Here is a 20,733-nt window from a genome sequence, read left to right as displayed (position 1 = left end):
GTCAAAGAATAAGTTGACCTTCACATATGAGTGAAACAAGTTTATTTTTTCTATAACTTTCTTTTAATATAGATGTGGATGAATGTGTTGAGATGTCAAACATCTGTGGTCCAAACTCAATCTGCAACAACACTGTTGGGAGTTACAATTGCTCATGCATGAGTGGATATAATGTAACACAATCAAACCACCCTATAAGCAGCAATAACACATGTGAAGGTATGATTGACAGCTGATGCTTTGAAGCTATTACTGTCATACTGTTACTGTTAGTATTGCCTTAATCTTCTGTCAACTGTAAACATTCACTATCAATTATTTTATATAATAGACATTCATAAATGTTTTGACTCACCATCAGAGTGTGGGCTGAAATTATGTTGTTACAATTTCATGAAATTAAACTGTTTTTAAATAATTGCTTATTGTAATAATATTGTGTTTTTCCCTACAGATATAAATGAATGTCTGTTCAGTATATCTGTATGTGGTCCAAATGCCAACTGCACAAATGAAATGGGAAGTTACAATTGCTCATGTCTGGATGGATTCACTGCAACAAACTCAAGTCTCCGCATCAACATCAGTAACACATGTAGAGGTACATTTTATATTTAGATTTGTGTTTACTCTAACTTTGAATAATTAGCTAGAGTTTGTTCAATTTAGTTTTACTTTGGATTTCATTTTGTAAATGAAGCACTCTATTTTAAAGATGTCAAAAAATAAGTTGACCTTCACATATGAGTGAAACAAACTTATTTTTCCTATAATTTCCTTTTAATATAGATGTGAATGAATGTGTTGAGATATCAGACATCTGTGGTTCAAACTCAATCTGCAACAACACCGTTGGGAGTTACAATTGCTCATGCATGAGAGGATATAATGTAACAGATCCAAACCTCCATATAAACAGCAGTAACACATGTGAAGGTAAGATGGACAGGTATTTCTCATTGTACAAATGCATGACAGAGAAAATGAGGAATGACTGGCATGAAGTTAATTTTTTGTTAGTTTGTTTCTGTTTAATACAGTGTCAACAGTAACATTGTTGGTGAAAGTTTGTTTAGTGTTTAGAAAAAAATAATATTTTTATTATGTAAAAACAATTAGACACACATGAGTCATGCTGAATTTTGAATATGGACATGATATAGACAGTGTTGCATGGCCTCTCATATCTTTAAACATCTGGTTAACTATATATGTGACCCTGGACCACAAAACCAGTCTTAAGTCGCTGGGGTATATTTGTAGCAATAGCCAAAAATACATTGTATGGGTCAAAATTATTGATTTTTCTTTTATGTCAAAAATCATTAGGAAATTAAGTAAAGATCATGTTCCATGAAGATTTTTTTGTAAAATTCCTACTGTAAACCTATCCAAATGTAATTTTTGATTAGTAATATGCATTGTTAAGAACTTAATTTGAAGAACTTTAAAGGTGATTTTCTCAGTATTTTGATTTTTTGCACCCTTAGATTTTAGATTTTAAAATAGATGTATCTCGGCCAAATATTGTCCTATCCTAACAAACCATACATCAATAGAAAGCGTATTTATTGAGCTTTTACATGATGTATATATGTCAGTTTTGTAAAATTTAACCTTATTACTGGTTTTGTGGTCCAGGGTCACATATAATAAAATTAATAGTGTTTGATAGTGTTGATAGAGGTTTTTTTTTTACATTTTGCCTTTAATACAATTACATTTTATTTAATAACATTTTTACTCTTTTTAAATAAAGATTTCGAAAGAAGAAACAAGTGATTTCAATAAAATAAACAGTGTGTTCAATTTTCATTTTAGAAATGCAGCTTTGAATTGTAGAATTCTACAACATTGTAGCCCTTAAATGCCAATTCACACTACACCAAAAGACACTTGGTTGGTCATTTGGTTTTGTCTAATCGCTCTCTCTCTCTCTTTTTATAAAAAAAATAGATGTGGATGAATGTGTTAAGATACCATACATCTGTGGTCCAAACTCAATCTGCAACAACACTATTGGGAGTCACAATTGCTCGTGCAAGAATGGATATAATGTAACAGATCCAAACCTCCCTATAAACAGCAGTAACACATGTGAAGGTAAGATTGACAGGTATTTCTCATAGTTCAAGTGCATGTCAAAGAAATTGAGGAATGACAGGCATAAATAATATTTTTTCTTTGTAATACAGTGTCAAAAGTAACATTGTTGGTGAAAGTTTGTTTAGTGTTATATAAAAATGTGTATTTTAGTGATATAAAAACAAATAGACACCCATGGAACATGCTGTACTTTTGAATATGGACATGATACAGACAGAGTAGCATGACCTCTCATATATTTAAACATCTAGTTTAGTAGTGTTTGATAGTTATTGTTGATAGAATTTTTTTTAACATTTTGCCCTTAATGTAATCACATTTTATTTATTACATTTTTTTCTCTCTTTTTAAATAAAGATTTAAAAATCTTTTCACAATGAATTATTTTATATTAGATATTCAAAAATGTTACTACTGTTATAATTATGTTAACAATAAATTGTTTATTGTTAAAATATTCTGTTCTTCCCTTGCAGATATAAACGAATGTTTTTTCAATCCATCTGTATGTGGTCCAAATGCCAACTGTACAAATGAACTTGGAAGTTACAATTGCTCATGTCTGGATGGATTCACTGCAACAAACTCAAGTCTCCGCATCAACATCAGTAACACATGCAGAGGTACATTCTGTGTTCAGATCTGTGTACTATAACAATCAATAATAAACTAGATATTTTTCCACACCATTAGTCCAATCAGTTTTGTTGAATTAAATAATTATGTTTTTAATGCCAGGTATGAGATTTAATTGGTTTTCTACTTGTAAATGGAGCATTAGATTGTAAGGATACTCAAAGAATGAGTTGATCTTTATGTATAGTATGTATGAGTGAGACAAACTGTAAACTCTTATGTTTGTCTGAAATGTTATTTCAATATAGATGTGAATGAATGTGTTGAGATATCAGATGTCTGTGGTCCAAACTCAATCTGCAACAACACTGTTGGGAGTCACAATTGCTCATGCATGAGTGGATATAATTCAACAAACTCAAACCACAGTAACCCATGCAAAGGTATGATTGACAGCTGAAGCTCTGAACAGTTACTATTTACACTGCATAAATCTTTCTTTAAAGTGTAACCTTTATGTCTAGTCTGTTCTGTGGTTTTCATTGGTTTTAAGTTCTGCTCCCTGTGACCTAGTTTTCCTGAGTTATCGCTAGACCCCATTTCATCCACCTGTGTCTTGTTAATTAACTCATCAATTCCTTTGTTTGCTTTACCCTTAATTCTTCCTTTGTCTCTGTCCATTCTCGTTGTTTGTTTGGTATGTGTCTGCTAGTTTATTATTAAAGTCTATTTCCAGCGTTTCTTCTTTGTTGTCCGAGTGTTTTATACTACCAAACGTAAGGGACCATTTACTGATCAGCAAGGACTCACCTGCTGTACTATTACTATGCCTGGAACAGGAGCAGAAAAGCCCAGAGGCTCCCTGTGCTCGTTTTACCTGGCCAGCCTAAATGAGCAGACAAATGCTCGCCTGCATCTTAACATCTTTATATACTATTAATATCTCTGTATACCCCTTTATAGATGTTTTGAATGCCTTGTGGAGTTTTTTTATGAATAACTTTTAATGAATCTTCTTTTCAATTTTTGTTTCATAGACATAGATGAATGTCTGTTCAGTCCATCTGTATGTGGGCCAAATTCCATCTGCACAAATGAAATGGGCAATTACAGTTGCTCATGTCTGAATGGATTCACTGCAACAAACCCAAGTCTCCCCATCAGCATTAATAACCCATGTTCAGGTACGTTGTGTTGTCATTTCTGTGTATTCTCTAACTGTCTTGAGCTGTGTTTCATTTTAAAGGCTGCATCCTCTATAGATTGCATTTGTTGACTGCATATTTGACTGAGTATGTGTCTTTTCAGTAAATTATTTAAATATATTGCTTCGTTTGCATTTTAATGGTAACTTCTCCAAAATAACATAAAAAATCATATTTTATATAATAACAGTTATATTATAATTGTTGAAAATGATAATTAAAAATAATTTACAATAAAACAGTATGTGTTGAAATTGAAATTTAGATTTTAATTGGGAAGTTATACAAATTCATAAAGTTTCAGTTTTTGTTGTTGAAATAACAATCTTAGTTTTTAAAATGTTAATGGGTTTTTTTTGTGTGTGTGTGTAGATTTGTTTACCCTAAACTTATATTATTATCTAGAGTTAATAAATTTAATTTTTACCTTTTACTTTTACACTTCCTTTCACTATAGATGTGGACGAATATGTTGAGACATAATGTAACAGACATAAAACTTTCCTATAAACATTTCATTAGTTGGTGCACCTTTAACTGTTTGTTTATTTATTTATTAATTTTATTATTGGAATCATCGTTTCAACTGATATACTGCAAAATACATTTGATGATAACACACATACTGTATAATAAAAGCTTTTTACAATTATTAGAATGCCAAGTTTTGCCAACATAATTATTTTTCATCCCAGAGCATGTTTTTTATCACAGAGGATCTGTGCAAGTTATTAAAATCACAAATGTCAACCAAAGACATTTTAATACATTAATACATTTATGTATTAATAAATTGCATTGCACTCCATATTCCATCAACATTCCGGCTGATCCAGAGCTAGTAGGGGCAGCATTAACACTATTGCCTCCATTGTCTATTTGTTGTCGATTAGCTGCCAAATATAAGCACTCAAAAATAAAAATTCTGTCAACATTTACCCCACAAAAGAGGATTGTTGTTAACCAAATAGTTGACAGTAGCCATTGACTGTATTTTTTGACATATTTTTTTCATCAGCTGCTACAACTATAGCACCCACAACCACTGCAACAACTATAGCACCTACAACAACTATAGCACCCACAACCACTGCAACAACTATAGCACCTACAACAACTATAGCACCCACAACCACTGCAACAACTACAGCACCTACAACAACTATAGCACCCACAACCACTTCAACAACTATAGCACCTACAACAACTATAGCACCCACAACCACTGCAACAACTACAGCACCTACAACAACTATAGCACCCACAACCACTGCAACAACTATAGCACCTACAACAACTATAGCACCCACAACCACTTCAACAACTATAGCACCTACAACAACTATAGCACCCACAACCACTGCAACAACTACAGCACCTACAACAACTATAGCACCCAAAACCACTACAACAACTAAAGCACCTACAACAACTACAACTAAAGCACCTACAACAACTACAACTAAAGCACCTACAACAACTACAACAACTATAGCACCCACAACAACTAAAGCACCTACAACAACTACAGTAGCCTCCACAATTCTACAAGCACCCACTACAACTACTACAGCACCTGAAACTATTACAGCAGGTATGTAAAAAATAAAAAAATACCACGAATGAATCTAATCTTTCAACAGTGCCTGCCAAAAAAAAGAGATAGTATCATTACTGTTGCTGTATTACTATTATTATTATTAGGGGCCAAGCACAGAAGGTGACCTATTGTATCCATTGGCGTTCTTCTTCTTCTTCTTCTTCTTCTTCTTCTTCTTCTTCTTCTTCTTCTTCTTCTTCTTCTTCTTCTTCTTCTTCTTCTTCTTCTTCTTCTTCTTCTTCCGTTTTCATTTCTTCTTCCACTTTTGAGTCTATGGCAGCCCATAGAACTGCTTGCGTGAAAGTTATGAAATCTGGCACACAGATAGGGGACAGTCTCAACATTAATCATCGCAAGTTTGAAGTCTCTAATGCAAATTCTGGCACCACCACTTGTCTTAATTTCACTCATGTTTATGCTAATAACTTTTGAACTGTAAGGTCTAGAAGGAAAATTTTTTAAGGTCTGATTTGAAGGTCTGATTCTTTGGCTCATACCAAGTCAAATAGACACCACAATTTAAAAATTGTAGGGTTTAGTTTTTTCGCAATTTTTTAATAGTTCAAAAAACCTTTTTTGAACTTGTCCTAGACAGTTTGTCTGATTTTCACCAAAATTGGCTCAGATCATCTTCAGACCATGCTGGCAAAATGTTATGGAAAAAGTTGATTAGTCAAACCGTTCTCGAATAATGTTGATGAAGATATGCAAAAATTAATATGAGGCTATATCTTCGTAATTGTTAGGCGTATTAAGCATGACATGAGCATGACATGAGGCTATCTGCAGTGTTTCGGCACAGTGCCACCTAGGTCAGGAGATATGCAAAAATCGGTATCGGCCAGTGTGGTACAACCTAGCTACCTGCAGTGTTTCGGCACTGTACCACTTAGTGGTCAGTAGATATGAAAAATTGCTATTTTTGCTTATAATTTTGTGTCAATATATGAAACACTTTTTGTTTAGCGTGTCAATGAATTTGCTGGAAAGATGCCAAACTGCATCTGAGGCTGTATCTCTGAAAAGCTTTGACATATTGACACCAAATTTTGTATGTGCCATTGTTACCTCTAACTGACCACGCCCCATCAATTTGGTAACAGCGCCACCTATTGGTTGAGAGTGATTAACCATTCATTAACTATCAATAATGAAATTTCCAAAACTGTTAGTAACTTTTGATGGTATTAGTTGTTTGTTATTGTAATGAAACTGGTCTCAAAATATTCCCTGGGTCATGCTGACAACAATTTTGCTATAGTCGGCCAAACTTTCTGTCTGCCATTTTGATTTATGTTAAAAACATACTTTTTCAAACTCAGCCTGGACCATTCGTCTGATTTTCTCCTACAATTGAGTCATATCATCTTCAGACTGTGCAGACAAAAAGTTATGGATTTCATCTTAGTAGATGAAACCGTATTCATACAGCGCTGCAACAAATGTGAGGCATGATACCAAAATGACTCTGAGTTTTCACGTATTGACACCAAACTTAATTTGTGCCATTATCACCTCACACTGACCACACCACATCAATTTCATAACAGCAACACCTACTGGTCGACAGTGATAAATCTTTCATTATTATTAATAGTGACTGTATTTGTTTTTGTTTTTTCAGCCATGTCTAATATGTCTTTAATTGCTCATTTATGCATTTGGTCTGATACTGCCAGCCATGCTGGCATGACTTGTCTTGCCTTCTTTGTGCTTGGCCCTTTAATTAATTAATAATTAATATTAATTATTGTTATTGCTATTGTTGTTCCATAAAGCTGTTGATGCATTCAACTGACCTAAGAATTATTTGTTTTGATCAATATACTGTAAGGAATCATTCTATTTGATTCATACTTTTGGTATTCACCACCATTACTTTGTCCTGCTGATGGTGACTAAAAAGTTACTGACTTTTTTTGTATTTGCAGTTAAGATGTCCATGAAAATAAATAAAGCTTTTGACATCAGTCTCAACACTCCCACTAGTCAAAAGTTCAATGACTATGCTGAACAAATTAAGTTAGCGGTGAGTATTTTAATTTTGTGTATAAAATGTATTAATAGTTTATGCTTAACAACATTTAATAGAAATAATAATCATTAAAAAAAATCCCTTCCCGACCTCTAGAAGTCAAGCAAATGAATAATGCAAGGTTGTAATACAAAGCAAAAAAATAAAAAATACTTTTGAGTACTTTTTTAGGCAAATATGTTTATTACTGTAATTTAAAAATGATTGTTTTATATGGAAGGATAATTGCAAATTGAATTTTTAATCGTGTTTTCCATATGTGGGCACATAAATTGTGACATAATCCAAACGCAATTGTAAATAATTTTCACTTTCGCGAACAGTCCAGTCCATTTGTAAATGTATTTCACAAGTCTTATGAGTTATGAGCCTGTCATGTTTCAATATCAATATTAATTACCATGACTGCTTTTTCCACTCTCTCTGTGTTGCGCATATAACCTGACAAATCTTAAATGGAATCCCAATTCTTTTAGCATTTGAATTTTCAATGCCTTACACGAAAATTTGTCAATCAGTGTTAGGGGTGGGACTACACTATTGTTTTTATTAGGAAGTGGTGTAACTTGTAAAACACTTGCAAATGGACTGAGTTTGCTTTTCATTTTGTAATGAAGATAATTTTCTGTATGCTTATGCTGCCTTCACGCCATTTCGTAATTGACAACACATAACGTTCCTCTTGAAGCTGTTCACATCCTTGGACTCAAAATATAAACACACTATCAATGCCTAAACACAGTGCCTCAATGATTCTGAGGTGGTGAGGTGGTACAATTGTAACTCTCAGAAAATTCCCATTTTACAAGTTGTAAGTTCTACGAGGATTGTAAACACTTTTTACAAGTTGGTATCTCATAATCATGGTATTTATTACATGGCATGAATGCACTTTTAGTCTACAGTATACATTTCTGGTTCTTGCCACAGATTAATGTCATCAAACTACAATACATACTTTTATTTCATTTTTTTTTTAGATATAGTAAGGTACACTTTCTAATTAACAGTGGTTTAATTCTCTTTTTACAGATTGAAAAAAGTTATGGAGATTTGAAGTTCTATGTTAAAAATTCAGTTAGTGTCACTCGCTTCAGGTAAAATCTACGATCTAAACTTTTACTCCAAAAGTCCATTTTGGTTTTTCTCTGTTGTGTTGTTGAAACTGTGTTCTCATTGTTTTGGTTTTTGTGGTGCTTTATAGGTCTGGTAGCATTATAGCAGACTATCAAATTAATTCAAAATCCAGCAGCCTCAGCAGCAATGAATTTGCAAAAGCAAACACAAAGGTCGCCGGTACTCTCACATCTGTAGGATTCCCTGTAGCTGAAAATGATTTTGCTGAAAGTGGTAAGGCTGGTCAATATCTAATCTTAACTCTTTTTTGTATTATAATTTTTATATTTTCATAATGATTATTGCTTGTAAAGTGTTGAAAGGACCAACAAAGCTATAATTTAAATGAGAAGGATAAAATAAGGTTTATTTTTACTTTTAGTACCAGCAAACCTTTCCACTGTGGACAAATGGTATCCTCTGCACAATGTGACTCTGAAATGTACACGTCCCAGTTCTGTTGAGGGTCCAATGAGATGGACAGTGAAAGACCAAAATGCTACAATAGTCGATGATAAATATGTCATTTCATCTGACAGTAGCACTCTTACTGTTAACAACGTCAATGAGCGTGACAAAGGTGAGTCACACATACCTTTGTCTTATCAATGATATCTTACAGTTTGACTGTTCCTAGGTCAATATTAAAACTATATGGCAATTGTGCTTTTGTGGCTGTCAGGAGCTATGGAACAGTCTACCTTTGTTTATTTGGTCTGTACTTAAATTTCAGAGTCAGAGATTAGAATTTACAGTATTTGCTTGCTCAGGTTTATGATCAACTTAGACTCTGTGTTGTTTATGTTCAGTCAGAAATGAAAATGTTTCTTTCTTCTATAGAGCACATAGTGAAAGTGACTAGGGATCTGGGCTATTAAATTATAAAATGACAAAGAGAAAGAAAAAAAACCACAACAAGTATCATAGACTCTTCAATCCTGCCCATGTCCTATCCAATTTTCTGAATTTTTTAGTTTTTCCACTTTAAGTTCTTAAAGCTGGTCTTATATATTTTTATGTAGTAGCTTACCAGAGCACAGACAAACGCAACACTCAGTTGTATGATGGGACACTTTATCCTACTGGTCGCTATGTTTTATTAATGTCATACTCTTTGAGTACTGTATCATTACTTCATTTTTATTTGATAAATGTTATTCCCAGGGTGCACAGCCTTACCAGATTACTAAGTGTTCTGTTAGTTAGTTTTTTTTTTTTTTTTATTAAATTATTTGATTAAAATTTTCTTTAGCAGAACCAAGAAGTTGCCATCTAAAGTATACATTTTTGTTAACTACACTGTAAAAAGTTTTCACCAGTTTCAACTTAAAAACTTAAGTTTAGCAGCTGCCTTAAAATTTTAAGTTAAATCAACTTAAGTCATTTCAACTCACAAGTTAAATCAACTAATTTTTATTGTAATAAGTTAAAATGACTTCTAGTTTTAAGCTGATTTAACTTAAAAACTTAAGGCAGCTGCTGAACTTAGGTTTTTAAGTTGAATCTGGTGAAAACTTTTTACAGTGTAGAGCAGTGGTTCCCAACCATGTTCCCTTTTCTTTGTCTGACACACCCATATTAGGTCTTGAAGCAGAGATTGTTTTATTATTGGGCGGTGAGTGGGTCTGTACTTACCATTGGAAAAAGCGTAACACTAACTTGGATCACGAGGCACCTCAACCAATCATACAATGGCAGTGACATCATTGGCTGGCTTTTACAGTTCTACAACAGTCAGTTACCGTTTACATTGCACAGTAAAAAGACCTCGTATTGCTTTAACTTACTGCTCACTGCAATTCAAGATTAGTTTTTATTGTTCATTAAAAAAACAGCATGATTGGGTATACATAACAATGATACTAGTCACTAAAAATGTAACTAATTTGTTGAAATCTGCAAGCCATAGAATACATTTTTATTAGTTAAAAATAAATATATATATATATATATATATATATAAATATTTATATATATATATATATATATATATATATATATATCTTTAGTCATTAAAAGCCTTCATCATTATAGGCAGCAGTCACAAGTCACATTTCAAGTTGAGTTTCAAATTTTTTGAAACTCAAAAGCCATAAAGAACATATTTTAATTTCATTAAACAACATATAAAACGTAAATTAAAATATAATTAATTTATTCATTATAATGCATTATATCAACATAAGGCATATGGTCACATAATAGCAAAAATGTCTAAACCTGAAAACCAAAGAAAAGAAAACATCAATATTTGTAGACAATAAACAATACTACATATCTTTTATTAAACAGTAATGTGACATATGCTGGTAATATTGCCTTAAATGAGTTTATCAAGGTTAGATAAATATTAGTGTCCATTAGCATCCATTAAAAAAATACAACGGCCTCTGGTCTCCTTCCCTGCTGTTACAGAGAGACGTGAGTGAGAAACGGGCAGATCCAAATGCAAAGCTTTATTAGAATTAGACAAAGACATGATCATTAACAAGCAGGGTCAGACACAGACAAACAGGTACAGTACGGGCAAGACATGAGAGTAAACCGTAAACAGGCGAGGGTTGATCGGCGGTGAACATAATCCAAAGAGCTAGGCAAACGGGTAATCCAAATAGACAGGCAAGAGTTCATACGAGGGGCAAACAGAGTCCGAAACAGCAAGACGAAGGGTAATCCAGACAAGCAAGAGATCCAAGGCAGACGGCAAACTAGACAAGACGATAATAACCAAGCAGGGAAATTAACACATGAATAACTAAAGACACAAGACTAAATTTAGAACAAGAAAACTTGGGAAATGGCTCCATAAATGAAGCTAACACTACACGAGTGTTAAACGCTATTCAAGACTCTGCAGTCTGAAAGAGGAAGTTCCTCGTATTTATACCGAGAAAAAATTATATCTGATTGGATGCACCTGTGAACATGATCAGTGAGGTGAAGCATGGGAAATGTAGTCCAGGGTGTATTGCAATGGTCTGTGTAGCGTGAATGTCAATAGAGTGGCAAGGCGACCTCTGGTGGTGAGCGGGTGGAAAGCCACGGACCGGATTCGTGACACCTGTGTATCGCCAAAGCCGCGGTGTTAGCATTAGCCATTATGCTTTTTTGGCTAAAGGTTAAAGAGTTGCCTTCCAGTGGCTTTGCTTGGAGTCTCTACTAATGAGCTGATGATCTGAAAAACATGCAGTGTTGGGGCCACTTCAGGAATGTGGTTGGGAACCTCTGCTCTACAGTGAACATCAGCAGATTCCTAAAGGATAATTATCTTAAAGGGGTCCTATTATGCTCTTTTACAAAGTCTTTATTTTGTTTTGGGAGTGCAGTAGAACATGCTCTCTTGCTTGGTGGTTCGAAAAATGCATTATTTTTCACATAATTTACATTATTCAGGCCCGTAGTCAGCCTACCAGAAGGGGGGGGGGGTCTTTTTTTTTTTTTATAAAAGTGGACAATTTAAAAAAAATGAAGCCTACTTCATTTTGGTGACTCCTCATGCATGTTTGTGCTGGACTAGACTATGTCTGTTGGTATCTTAATAAGCATGATTTTTTCTGCTCATGTGAATTTGCGCTCCGCTGCTGTTTGAACTGTGATCCGAGCGGATAAACGGTCCGTGTGGCACGCTTTATGACTAGCACATTTAATCCATAATGCGATTCTTGTCTTTCTTTGCCCAAATTTATGACATCTTTAATAATTAAGGCTTTTATACTTATTAGGGTATTTAATACTTTTTATGGCTTTAAATGTTGTTGTTATTTAAAAAAAAACCTTGTTTATTAAAAAAAAAACGTATTTAAATTATGGACCTTTGACAGTATGGGGTGGTTCGTTCGAACCCCGAGAACCCCCCCTGGCTACGGGCCTGTTATTACAATAGCTTTCTCCCCAGGCTGGCACAAATGGCTTGATTAGTTCTGGGTTTGATGAAGGTCCACCTTCCAAAAAACTAAATTTCTTGTGATTAGTTAGCAGTCCTACTGCATTGCAATTGGTGAACAGCTCAGACAGCGTTTCAGTCCTGCCACGCCCCTTCCCAAAGTAGCAAGTTCTGTGTACAACTGCGCAAGCTAGATTCAAGTGATTCTTACTTTTTAAACATGGATATTTTTCTTACAAAACAACTTGGGTCGCTAAAGGAGGCTTTTACTTTTTCAATGGCGCGGCTCCAACACGGCTACCGGAGCAGTTCGCGGACACTGTAGTCAATGCTCGTGTTTACGATTCGAATTTCCGCGTTTACGATTCGAATTTCCGTAGGCGGGATTTATTTGAATAATATTCTAATGGACTGCAATGTGACATTGCATCTGGAAAACAACTAACAACAACTTTTTAAACTAAATATCTCCCTTTGGAATGGACTTTGAGATTTGTAACTTTGTAGATAAACATACACAGCACACACTGTCTAAAATTCAAAAAGTGAAAAAGCATAATAGGACCCCTTTAACAAATCCGTGTCACAACCAGTGTTGGGCACGTACCTTTAAAAAAGTAATTAGTTATAGTTAGTAGTTACTTCTCACAAATAGTAACTGAGTTACATAATTATAAAAGTAACAAATTACCAGGCAAAGTAACTATTGCGTTACTTAAAAAAAAAATCTAATTTAATATAACTATAAAATAAATATAAAACATTGTACACTAATTTACACAATTTTAATGTTGTCAGAGACAACTATCAAATTCAACATATTATAAATATTATCATTCATTACTATAGTGGAACAATAAAGCACAATAGATGGTTTAGAACTTTAAATATGCCTATTTATTGCACAGACCGACGCAAAGAAAATCTTTTTTCCTGGGCATAAGTTGCACGTTACATAAACATTTTTGCCTTTCACCTCAGCGAGGGAAAAGTGCTTATACTTCCAGTTTGTGAAAGCTACCTTGCTAACTTGTTGGACTTGCCATCGTTGTGACTCCTGGATGTTGGTGTGTGCGACTGACCGTGCATGTGCTTGTGTGTGAACATCTCTACTCTCTTCTGATTGGCAAACAATGGAAATTTACTCAATCTAAGCCAATCGTCGCGTTTTCAGTTACATCACGTTTACAGACACACCAATCATCATCGCTGGTTATGTGTCCCGCCCCGAACACACACACCCCAGAGAAAGAGAGGTCCTATGGCTGAGAGAGACGCTGCTCGCATGAAAACCGCTTCAGTGTTTTCAGTTATAGTAACGTGCATTTTATTGTCAGTAACGGTAACGGCGTTGTAATGGGGGAAACAGTAATTCCGTTGATTACTCGTTACTGAAAAAACAATCGCCATTAGTAACGCCATTTATTTATAGCGCCGTTATTCCCATCACTGGTTACAACCAAGTAAATATAGTGGAATATTAATTGACTTTTTGAAAAGATATAGGCCTACGATATTTGATCATCTTCTACACACACAAACAAACACAGCTCTTAATAGCTCCTAATGGTAAGATAAAATGACGAATACAGCCTCTGATCATTTTGTTCCACTGAATAAAGCTCTGTGAGATGTGCAGACTGACATTTAAGATATTTACTAAAATGAATGGGCTGAATGAGATCAGTGGAGGGGAAGATTATTAGATTATATAGCATATAGGTTTTATGAACTAAGTTTATGAAACTTTCACAGTGCTTTTTTGTCATTGTGGAAACCAATTTACTTTCATTATATGGAAAAATATGTAAAGTACATTATTTATTGTTATGCAGTTTGGAGGAGTCAATGCTAGTTGCCAGAAATCAGATCCAGTCTGTGGATTTTGGACAGTCAGAGTTTACCAATTTCACAGAAAGTCACATAGTCACAGACTCGATTTCAATTCCATCCAGTCACAGGATATCAAACATGTTTGATATTTTGAGCTGATTTTAGAACACATTGTTTGTGCAACTCCTAGCAATGGGGCACATGTTTCTGTGTTAATTTGTTGTGTTCTTAATGTGTTTTGTTTTTTTTTTTGTTTTTTTTACTTGCAGGTCGATACGCATGTATCATAGACAGGGAAATACCTTTCATTCAGTGGCAAGATATAGGTATTGAACCACTTCCCAATATCATAGTGGGTGACAAAATGAGACAGTTTCAGTGTACGGAAAGGACTGTGGAACTGACATGCTGTGAATCACAGTATGAGGTTGAGTGGACCCCAATAGCTCCTGCTGATTATGTGACACCTCCAGGTTATTAAATATTGTTTTTAAAAGTTACTGTAGAAAATTTTCAGTAATTGAAATTGATTGAAGTTACGTTGAATTTACCATGTTTTAGTATTTTATTATAATTTTTATTCTGTTTTTTTTTTTCCTTTTTATGGAATCAGACAATGGATGCATCACATTAAAGCATAAAATTCTGAGTACAGATTGTACAAAAAGAGAATTTACTTGCCAACTCAAGATCTTGGAACTACAAAAGTTCTCTTATGGCCAGAGCACAGTCACAGTTGAGAAAAAAAAAGATGGTAAACTTTCAGTTTTTACACTTCGATGCAGCATAATGTTCTTTTACCTGTTTCAGTCCTCTGAAAGAAATAAATTATTTTTTCTGATTTTTTTTTTTTTACTCCAGAATTACCCTGTAAAAGTACAATGCTTGGAGATGGAAATAATGGTAAAATTGTGACAGGACCCTGTGAAAAAGGCAAGGATGGCACCATAACTTATGAATGTAGATCAAGTGAATGGACAGAAATATACAGGGACTGTATACTTCAAGTTATCAAAAACATTGAAAATAAAGTTGAGGTAATCTTCATCATCTATTTATTTGGGGGGGTGGGGGTATTTACATTTCTTTTGTATTAACATTACATTTCTGATATTTACATTTCTTCTTTACTTTGTAATTTAGAACTTGGTCCCACTGGAAATACCAGATGTTGTGGCTGACCTTAGTACTGCTACACAGAACAATACACAAGAGATAACACAGTCTGCTGTGACTGTCCAAACCATTGTTGAAATACTTGTAAAAGTCGCTGATGTTTCACAAAAAATTATCATTAGTCAACCTGTGATGGAGGTATGTACATTACAGTGTATATGCAGAAAAGATGTCAGTCAAATTTTGGCTAATCAAAACTTTATCACGATAAACCTTTGTTTTCCCATCCTATTAAAAATTGCTAAACATTTTTTTCTGTCATTTCCAGAATTTCCTTAAAACAGTTGATATCCTTGTTTCATCTTTTGCCATTGATACCTGGAAAAATTTAAACAATGACAGCAGGACAGATAATACCAGCACAGCACTTCTGAGCGCTATTGAGAATATAAGTAGCCGTCTCACAGATGCCAATTTTAGGATTAATGAAACCTCAATTGAGTTGAATAGAACTGTAACAAACAGCACCTTTTATAGTGGAATATCAAGCCTCCCAAACTCAACTACTGAGATTCAGATACCAGAGATTCCTATATACACTCCTATAACCATTATAGTCTTGACAACTCTTGACAGTATCCTACCTACTCGAAATATTAGTAATAATGGCACTAACCCATCAGATGTGCGCATTAATGGAGATGTGGTTGTAGTTAAGGTTGACAACAAAACGATTAACAACATATCTTTTGCATTTGACATTACTAATCAGTCTTTGGGAAATCCTCAGTGTGTCTTTTGGAACTTCAAACTCGATGCATGGGATTCAACTGGATGTGAAGCAAAGCCCTATATAAGTAACGGGAACGAAACTGGCAAGATTACATGTGAATGCAACCACACAACCTCTTTTTCAATCCTAATGTCACCGTTTGTCATTGATCACGAAGCCATTGCCTATATAACTTACATTGGTGTATCTATTTCAATGGCCAGTTTGATTATATGCCTGATTATTGAGACTATCATTTGGAAGTCAATGACAAGAAATGACACATCCTACATGCGACATGTCTCCATAGTCAACATTGCCGTGTCCCTGCTGATTGCAAATGTCTGTTTTATCATTGGAGCTGCGGTCGCAGAAAGTGAGCAGCCAACCTCAGTGGGTCGCTGCAGTCCAGTGGTTTTCTTCATGCACTTTTTTTACCTGGCTCTCTTCTTCTGGATGTTAATTTCAGCGCTGTTGCTCTTTTACCGTACAGTCATTGTCTTTTCTCAAATGTCAAGGACTAAAATGATGGTCATTGCCTTCATAGTCGGTTATGGTGCACCTTTGCTCATAGCGTCCATCACTGTTGCATCAACAGCTGGACCTGAATATTATGTTACCAAAAGAAATGCATGCTGGCTGAACTGGTTGGAATCAAAGGCCCTGTTGGCATTTGTGATTCCAGCTCTCACCATTGTAGCCATAAACCTTGTGGTTTTGATTGTGGTTCTGTACAAGACGTTAAGGAGAGGAGTTGGTACCACAACTCAATCAGATGAGAAACATGCCCTGGTGGTTACTGCCAGATGTGTGGCCATTTTGACTCCTATCTTTGGTTTAACATGGGGATTTGGAATTGGAACCATGGTGTCACAAGACTTCGGTATTCATGTGGTGTTTGCACTCCTCAATTCACTGCAGGTACTACTTTCTTTACTCTTTTTATTTTGACTTTATGTTAAGGTTATATTTTGTGTGCTTTATTTAAATGCAATAACTGTAATCCAAATAATGCTATAATTATTGTTATGTTATTCTAACGATCCGTTATAAAACCTTACAACAAAATATTTTCATGCAAAATAAGTTATTTCCTATCTTGTTATTAATATATAATATTTAAACAGCAACTAGTATTTTACATATAACATTTTCCTCATGTATTTGTATCATTTGTGCAGGGATTCTTTATTTTGGTGTTTGGAACGCTTTTAGACAGCAAGGTATGAATTGATTTTTGTTGCTTGATAGTTTGACAAACCATTTTGTCAGAATCATTTTATTAAAATTATTTTATAGTCATTTAGCACTTCTTCAGTGCTTTAACTCATTTTGTCATATATGGTTGCAGATCCGTGCGGCTCTGGCAGGAACATTTTCGAACGTTACCAGCTCTAACCGTACCAGGGTAAATGCCAGCAAAAAAATGCATATGATCCATGAGATTTTACAGTTGGCTTTTTTTTTTTCAGTTATGACAAATGTGCTCAGTTTATATCAGCTGATACCTTAAATCTTTCAATTACAGAGTACTAGTGCAGGACCGTCATCTTCAAGTGGACAGGGTTTACTTCAAAGGTTCCAGAGAAGAAGTAAGTCAAACTATTACAATGAATACAATTGTTTACATATTTTAGTATACAGGCTTTCATTTAATCAAAATAGTTTTAGTAGGTCAACATTATTGACAGTATGTAATAATATTTTAAATAATGTGCAAATATCTATTTGCAGATGTGTACAACATATCTGAAAACAGCGCTGTCTCATAAGCTACATCTTCAAACAGCTCCAGTGGCTCTGATACTGTGAATGCATAATCAGCTACTTCATTAACTATAATCTACTTTATTAAATGTTAAACAGCCTTTCCAAACAAGATTTCTAAACTGCGACTATGTAAACTGCACTATTAGTTACTGATTTCTGGGAAGAAGTGTTTTTTATGTTTCTATTATAATGGCTTACAATCTTCTACAGATCTAATATTTAATTAAGTCTACATTTTAATATAATGCTGCAGTTGACATGATGGCATGCACTTTCATTTATAACAGAACAATTACATCAATAATATAGATCTGGAGAAATAGCTTTATGTTTTCTGGAAAGTGTTTTTCTTTGCCATTTATCATACTGTTCTATGGTGATTATTTAAAATAAATAAACATAATAATAATAATAATGTTACAGCTTCACCAAAAATGAAATGCCTCTTTATTTTACATTTATTTCATAGTATTACTCCTATCTTATTCCAGCTGGTGTTAACAGGGGGGACTTTCATCCCCTCTACTTATTGTCATCTATATAAATAGCTTGGATTTACAAGCTATAATTCCTGTGTAATATGCTTAAGAGCTAACAATCGCTGAGCTTTTGATGGGATCCTCACTTGGCATTACTCAGAAGGCCTTGGACTGGGATGCACAGGAATTTTCACTGACAATGAGTGGAACTATGACCATCAATATGATATTTAGTGCCAGGAGGGATGATAACATCTCCTCTCCTCCTTCTCCAGTAATTTCAAGACATGAGTCTCCACTTCTAAACTGCTTGGAAATTTAAATAGCATCTGATTTATCATGGGATGCACATATCAAGTATGATTTCAAAGTCACAGCCAAGAATCTATTATCTATTATCTTAGCGCTGTAAAGAGAGCGGGTCTCCCAGGCAATGTTTTAATGCAAATATTGATTGCAGTTTCAAAGGGCTGGCTCTCAGGGGTGTCAAACATGCGGCCCGCGGGCCGAATACGGCCCACTAAGGCGTCTAATACGGCCCGCGGGATGCTTTGAACAATAATTTTTAATATTATTATTTTTTATTATCATTATTATTAGTAGTAGTATTAAACAAAGTCTATATACGAGTATTCGCGGCAATATTGCATGCGCATTCCAAAGCGGCGCCTAAATCAAATTTCGAACACGTCAGCTGTGTCTCATTTAGAAGGCTGCGCCCTCCGGAGGTCGAATCCTCTGTAGAGTGTGTATACGAAGTGTCCTTAACTTAGAACAAAAACGAGACGGCCTTCGTAGGACGGGAGGAAAGAAAAATAAGGACAGGTGGAAAATGAAACAGGATTTATCACGTTACTATGCAAACAAATTTCGCATCGTTGCACTCTCACACTATTAAATGAAGGAAAATTATTTTTCAATTTATAAAGTAATTTGAAGGAAAAAAAAAAAGCTTTTACTTGTTTTATTTTATTCAATGTTTCAAGAGCTGCAGCATATCTGTTAGAGAAAAAAATAGGAGGATATGAAGAACAACCTTATCCATTTCTACCGATTTAAAGGTGCAATGTGTAATATTTAAGAGGATCTCTAGACAGAAATGCAATATAGTATACATAACTATGTTTTCAGGGATGTATAAAGACCTTACTTAATGAACCATTATGTTTTTATTACCTTAGAATTATCAGTTTATATCTACATACACCGCGGGTCCCCTCACATGGAAGTCACCGTATTGTTTCTACAGTAGCCCTAAACGGACAAACTGCTCTACAGATCGCGTTTTATCACTGTTGTTCTAGCGGAAAAACACTGACACAATGATGAACAAGTAACTGTAATATTCACAATAACATCGTTTTATTTAATTATTAAGTAAATATAATTACTTAATTTACGTTTTAAAAGAAACCTCATTACTCTTTGCTGTCTAAAACGACGACATCTTAATCCCGTGTGGGCCACCGTAGCTTCTGTAAAGGGAGGGGTGAGCGGTGGACGGGAGCCGTTGGTTGCAATTCACAATCTCACCGCTAGATGCCGCAAAAATCTAAACACTGCACCTTTAAATGATAAACACCACATCTTAGCTTGTGTGTACATCTGCCGGTGCCGGCATTTTTCAAATTAACAACAGTTGTTTACAGCGACGCAAAGAATTGTGGGTTATCTGTAGTAGCAAAGGATACACCTCATGCATCCTTCGAATTCACGTGAAAGAAGGTCGCATTCGAAGGTCGCATTTGAAGTGTCCTACTTGCTTTTCTGAAATGAGACAGCCTCGATGACGTATGCAGCCTTCGAATGCGACCTCCGGAGGGCGCATCCTTCTAAATGAGACACAGCTGTCGGCTAATGTGTGGCAATCACTCGCGTGTATGGTAAAGGCAGAGGAGCTTGTGTGTCCTGAGAAAAAACAGGCTTTTGCCAGTATTAGCTTGAAGGGCTGTGTCTAAATTCAGGGTCTACATCCTTCGGAAGACTCATTTAAAGGATGTTACGTCACAGCGCCGCGACGAAGGCTGTCCAAATTCGTAGGATCCTTCAAATGCGGCCCACAAATACGTCCTCCTTTTCCCCGAATTGGAAGGATGGGTCTGGTGGATCCTTTCCCGTCCTACCTATCCCATAATTCCTTTCGGCAGAGCGCTTCCAGAATTTTCAAATAATGGCGGACGAAGCGAGCGGCAGTAATGCCTAAGTTTAAAAAAAACTGGCGTTTCAAAAAATATTTTTTACA

At 35.0% G+C, this 20,733-nt stretch overlaps 1 protein-coding gene across 1 annotated transcript in view; it reads left to right on the top strand.

The window, feature by feature from the left end:
- Positions 1 to 18,343, top strand: part of LOC141348475 (uncharacterized) — a 52,239-nt gene extending 33,896 nt beyond the window's left edge. Inside the window, 21 exon segments of the mRNA XM_073852770.1 lie at positions 73 to 219; positions 455 to 601; positions 790 to 936; positions 1,957 to 2,103; positions 2,583 to 2,729; positions 2,991 to 3,125; positions 3,720 to 3,866; positions 4,906 to 5,481; positions 7,419 to 7,516; positions 8,555 to 8,619; positions 8,727 to 8,872; positions 9,021 to 9,218; positions 14,624 to 14,827; positions 14,968 to 15,108; positions 15,216 to 15,391; positions 15,498 to 15,668; positions 15,799 to 17,163; positions 17,424 to 17,465; positions 17,594 to 17,650; positions 17,771 to 17,834; positions 17,977 to 18,343. Of these exon segments, the coding sequence (XP_073708871.1) occupies positions 73 to 219; positions 455 to 601; positions 790 to 936; positions 1,957 to 2,103; positions 2,583 to 2,729; positions 2,991 to 3,125; positions 3,720 to 3,866; positions 4,906 to 5,481; positions 7,419 to 7,516; positions 8,555 to 8,619; positions 8,727 to 8,872; positions 9,021 to 9,218; positions 14,624 to 14,827; positions 14,968 to 15,108; positions 15,216 to 15,391; positions 15,498 to 15,668; positions 15,799 to 17,163; positions 17,424 to 17,465; positions 17,594 to 17,650; positions 17,771 to 17,834; positions 17,977 to 18,062 (4,406 nt within the window). The 3' untranslated portion in view covers positions 18,063 to 18,343.
- Positions 18,344 to 20,733: the final 2,390 nt, after the last annotated feature.

Source organism: Garra rufa, chromosome 13, assembly GCF_049309525.1.
Source record: "Garra rufa chromosome 13, GarRuf1.0, whole genome shotgun sequence".
Classification (NCBI taxonomy): Eukaryota; Metazoa; Chordata; class Actinopteri; order Cypriniformes; family Cyprinidae; genus Garra; species Garra rufa.
The sequence above is the reverse complement of the archived record's forward strand: the minus strand, read 5'-3'. Positions and strand labels throughout refer to the sequence as shown.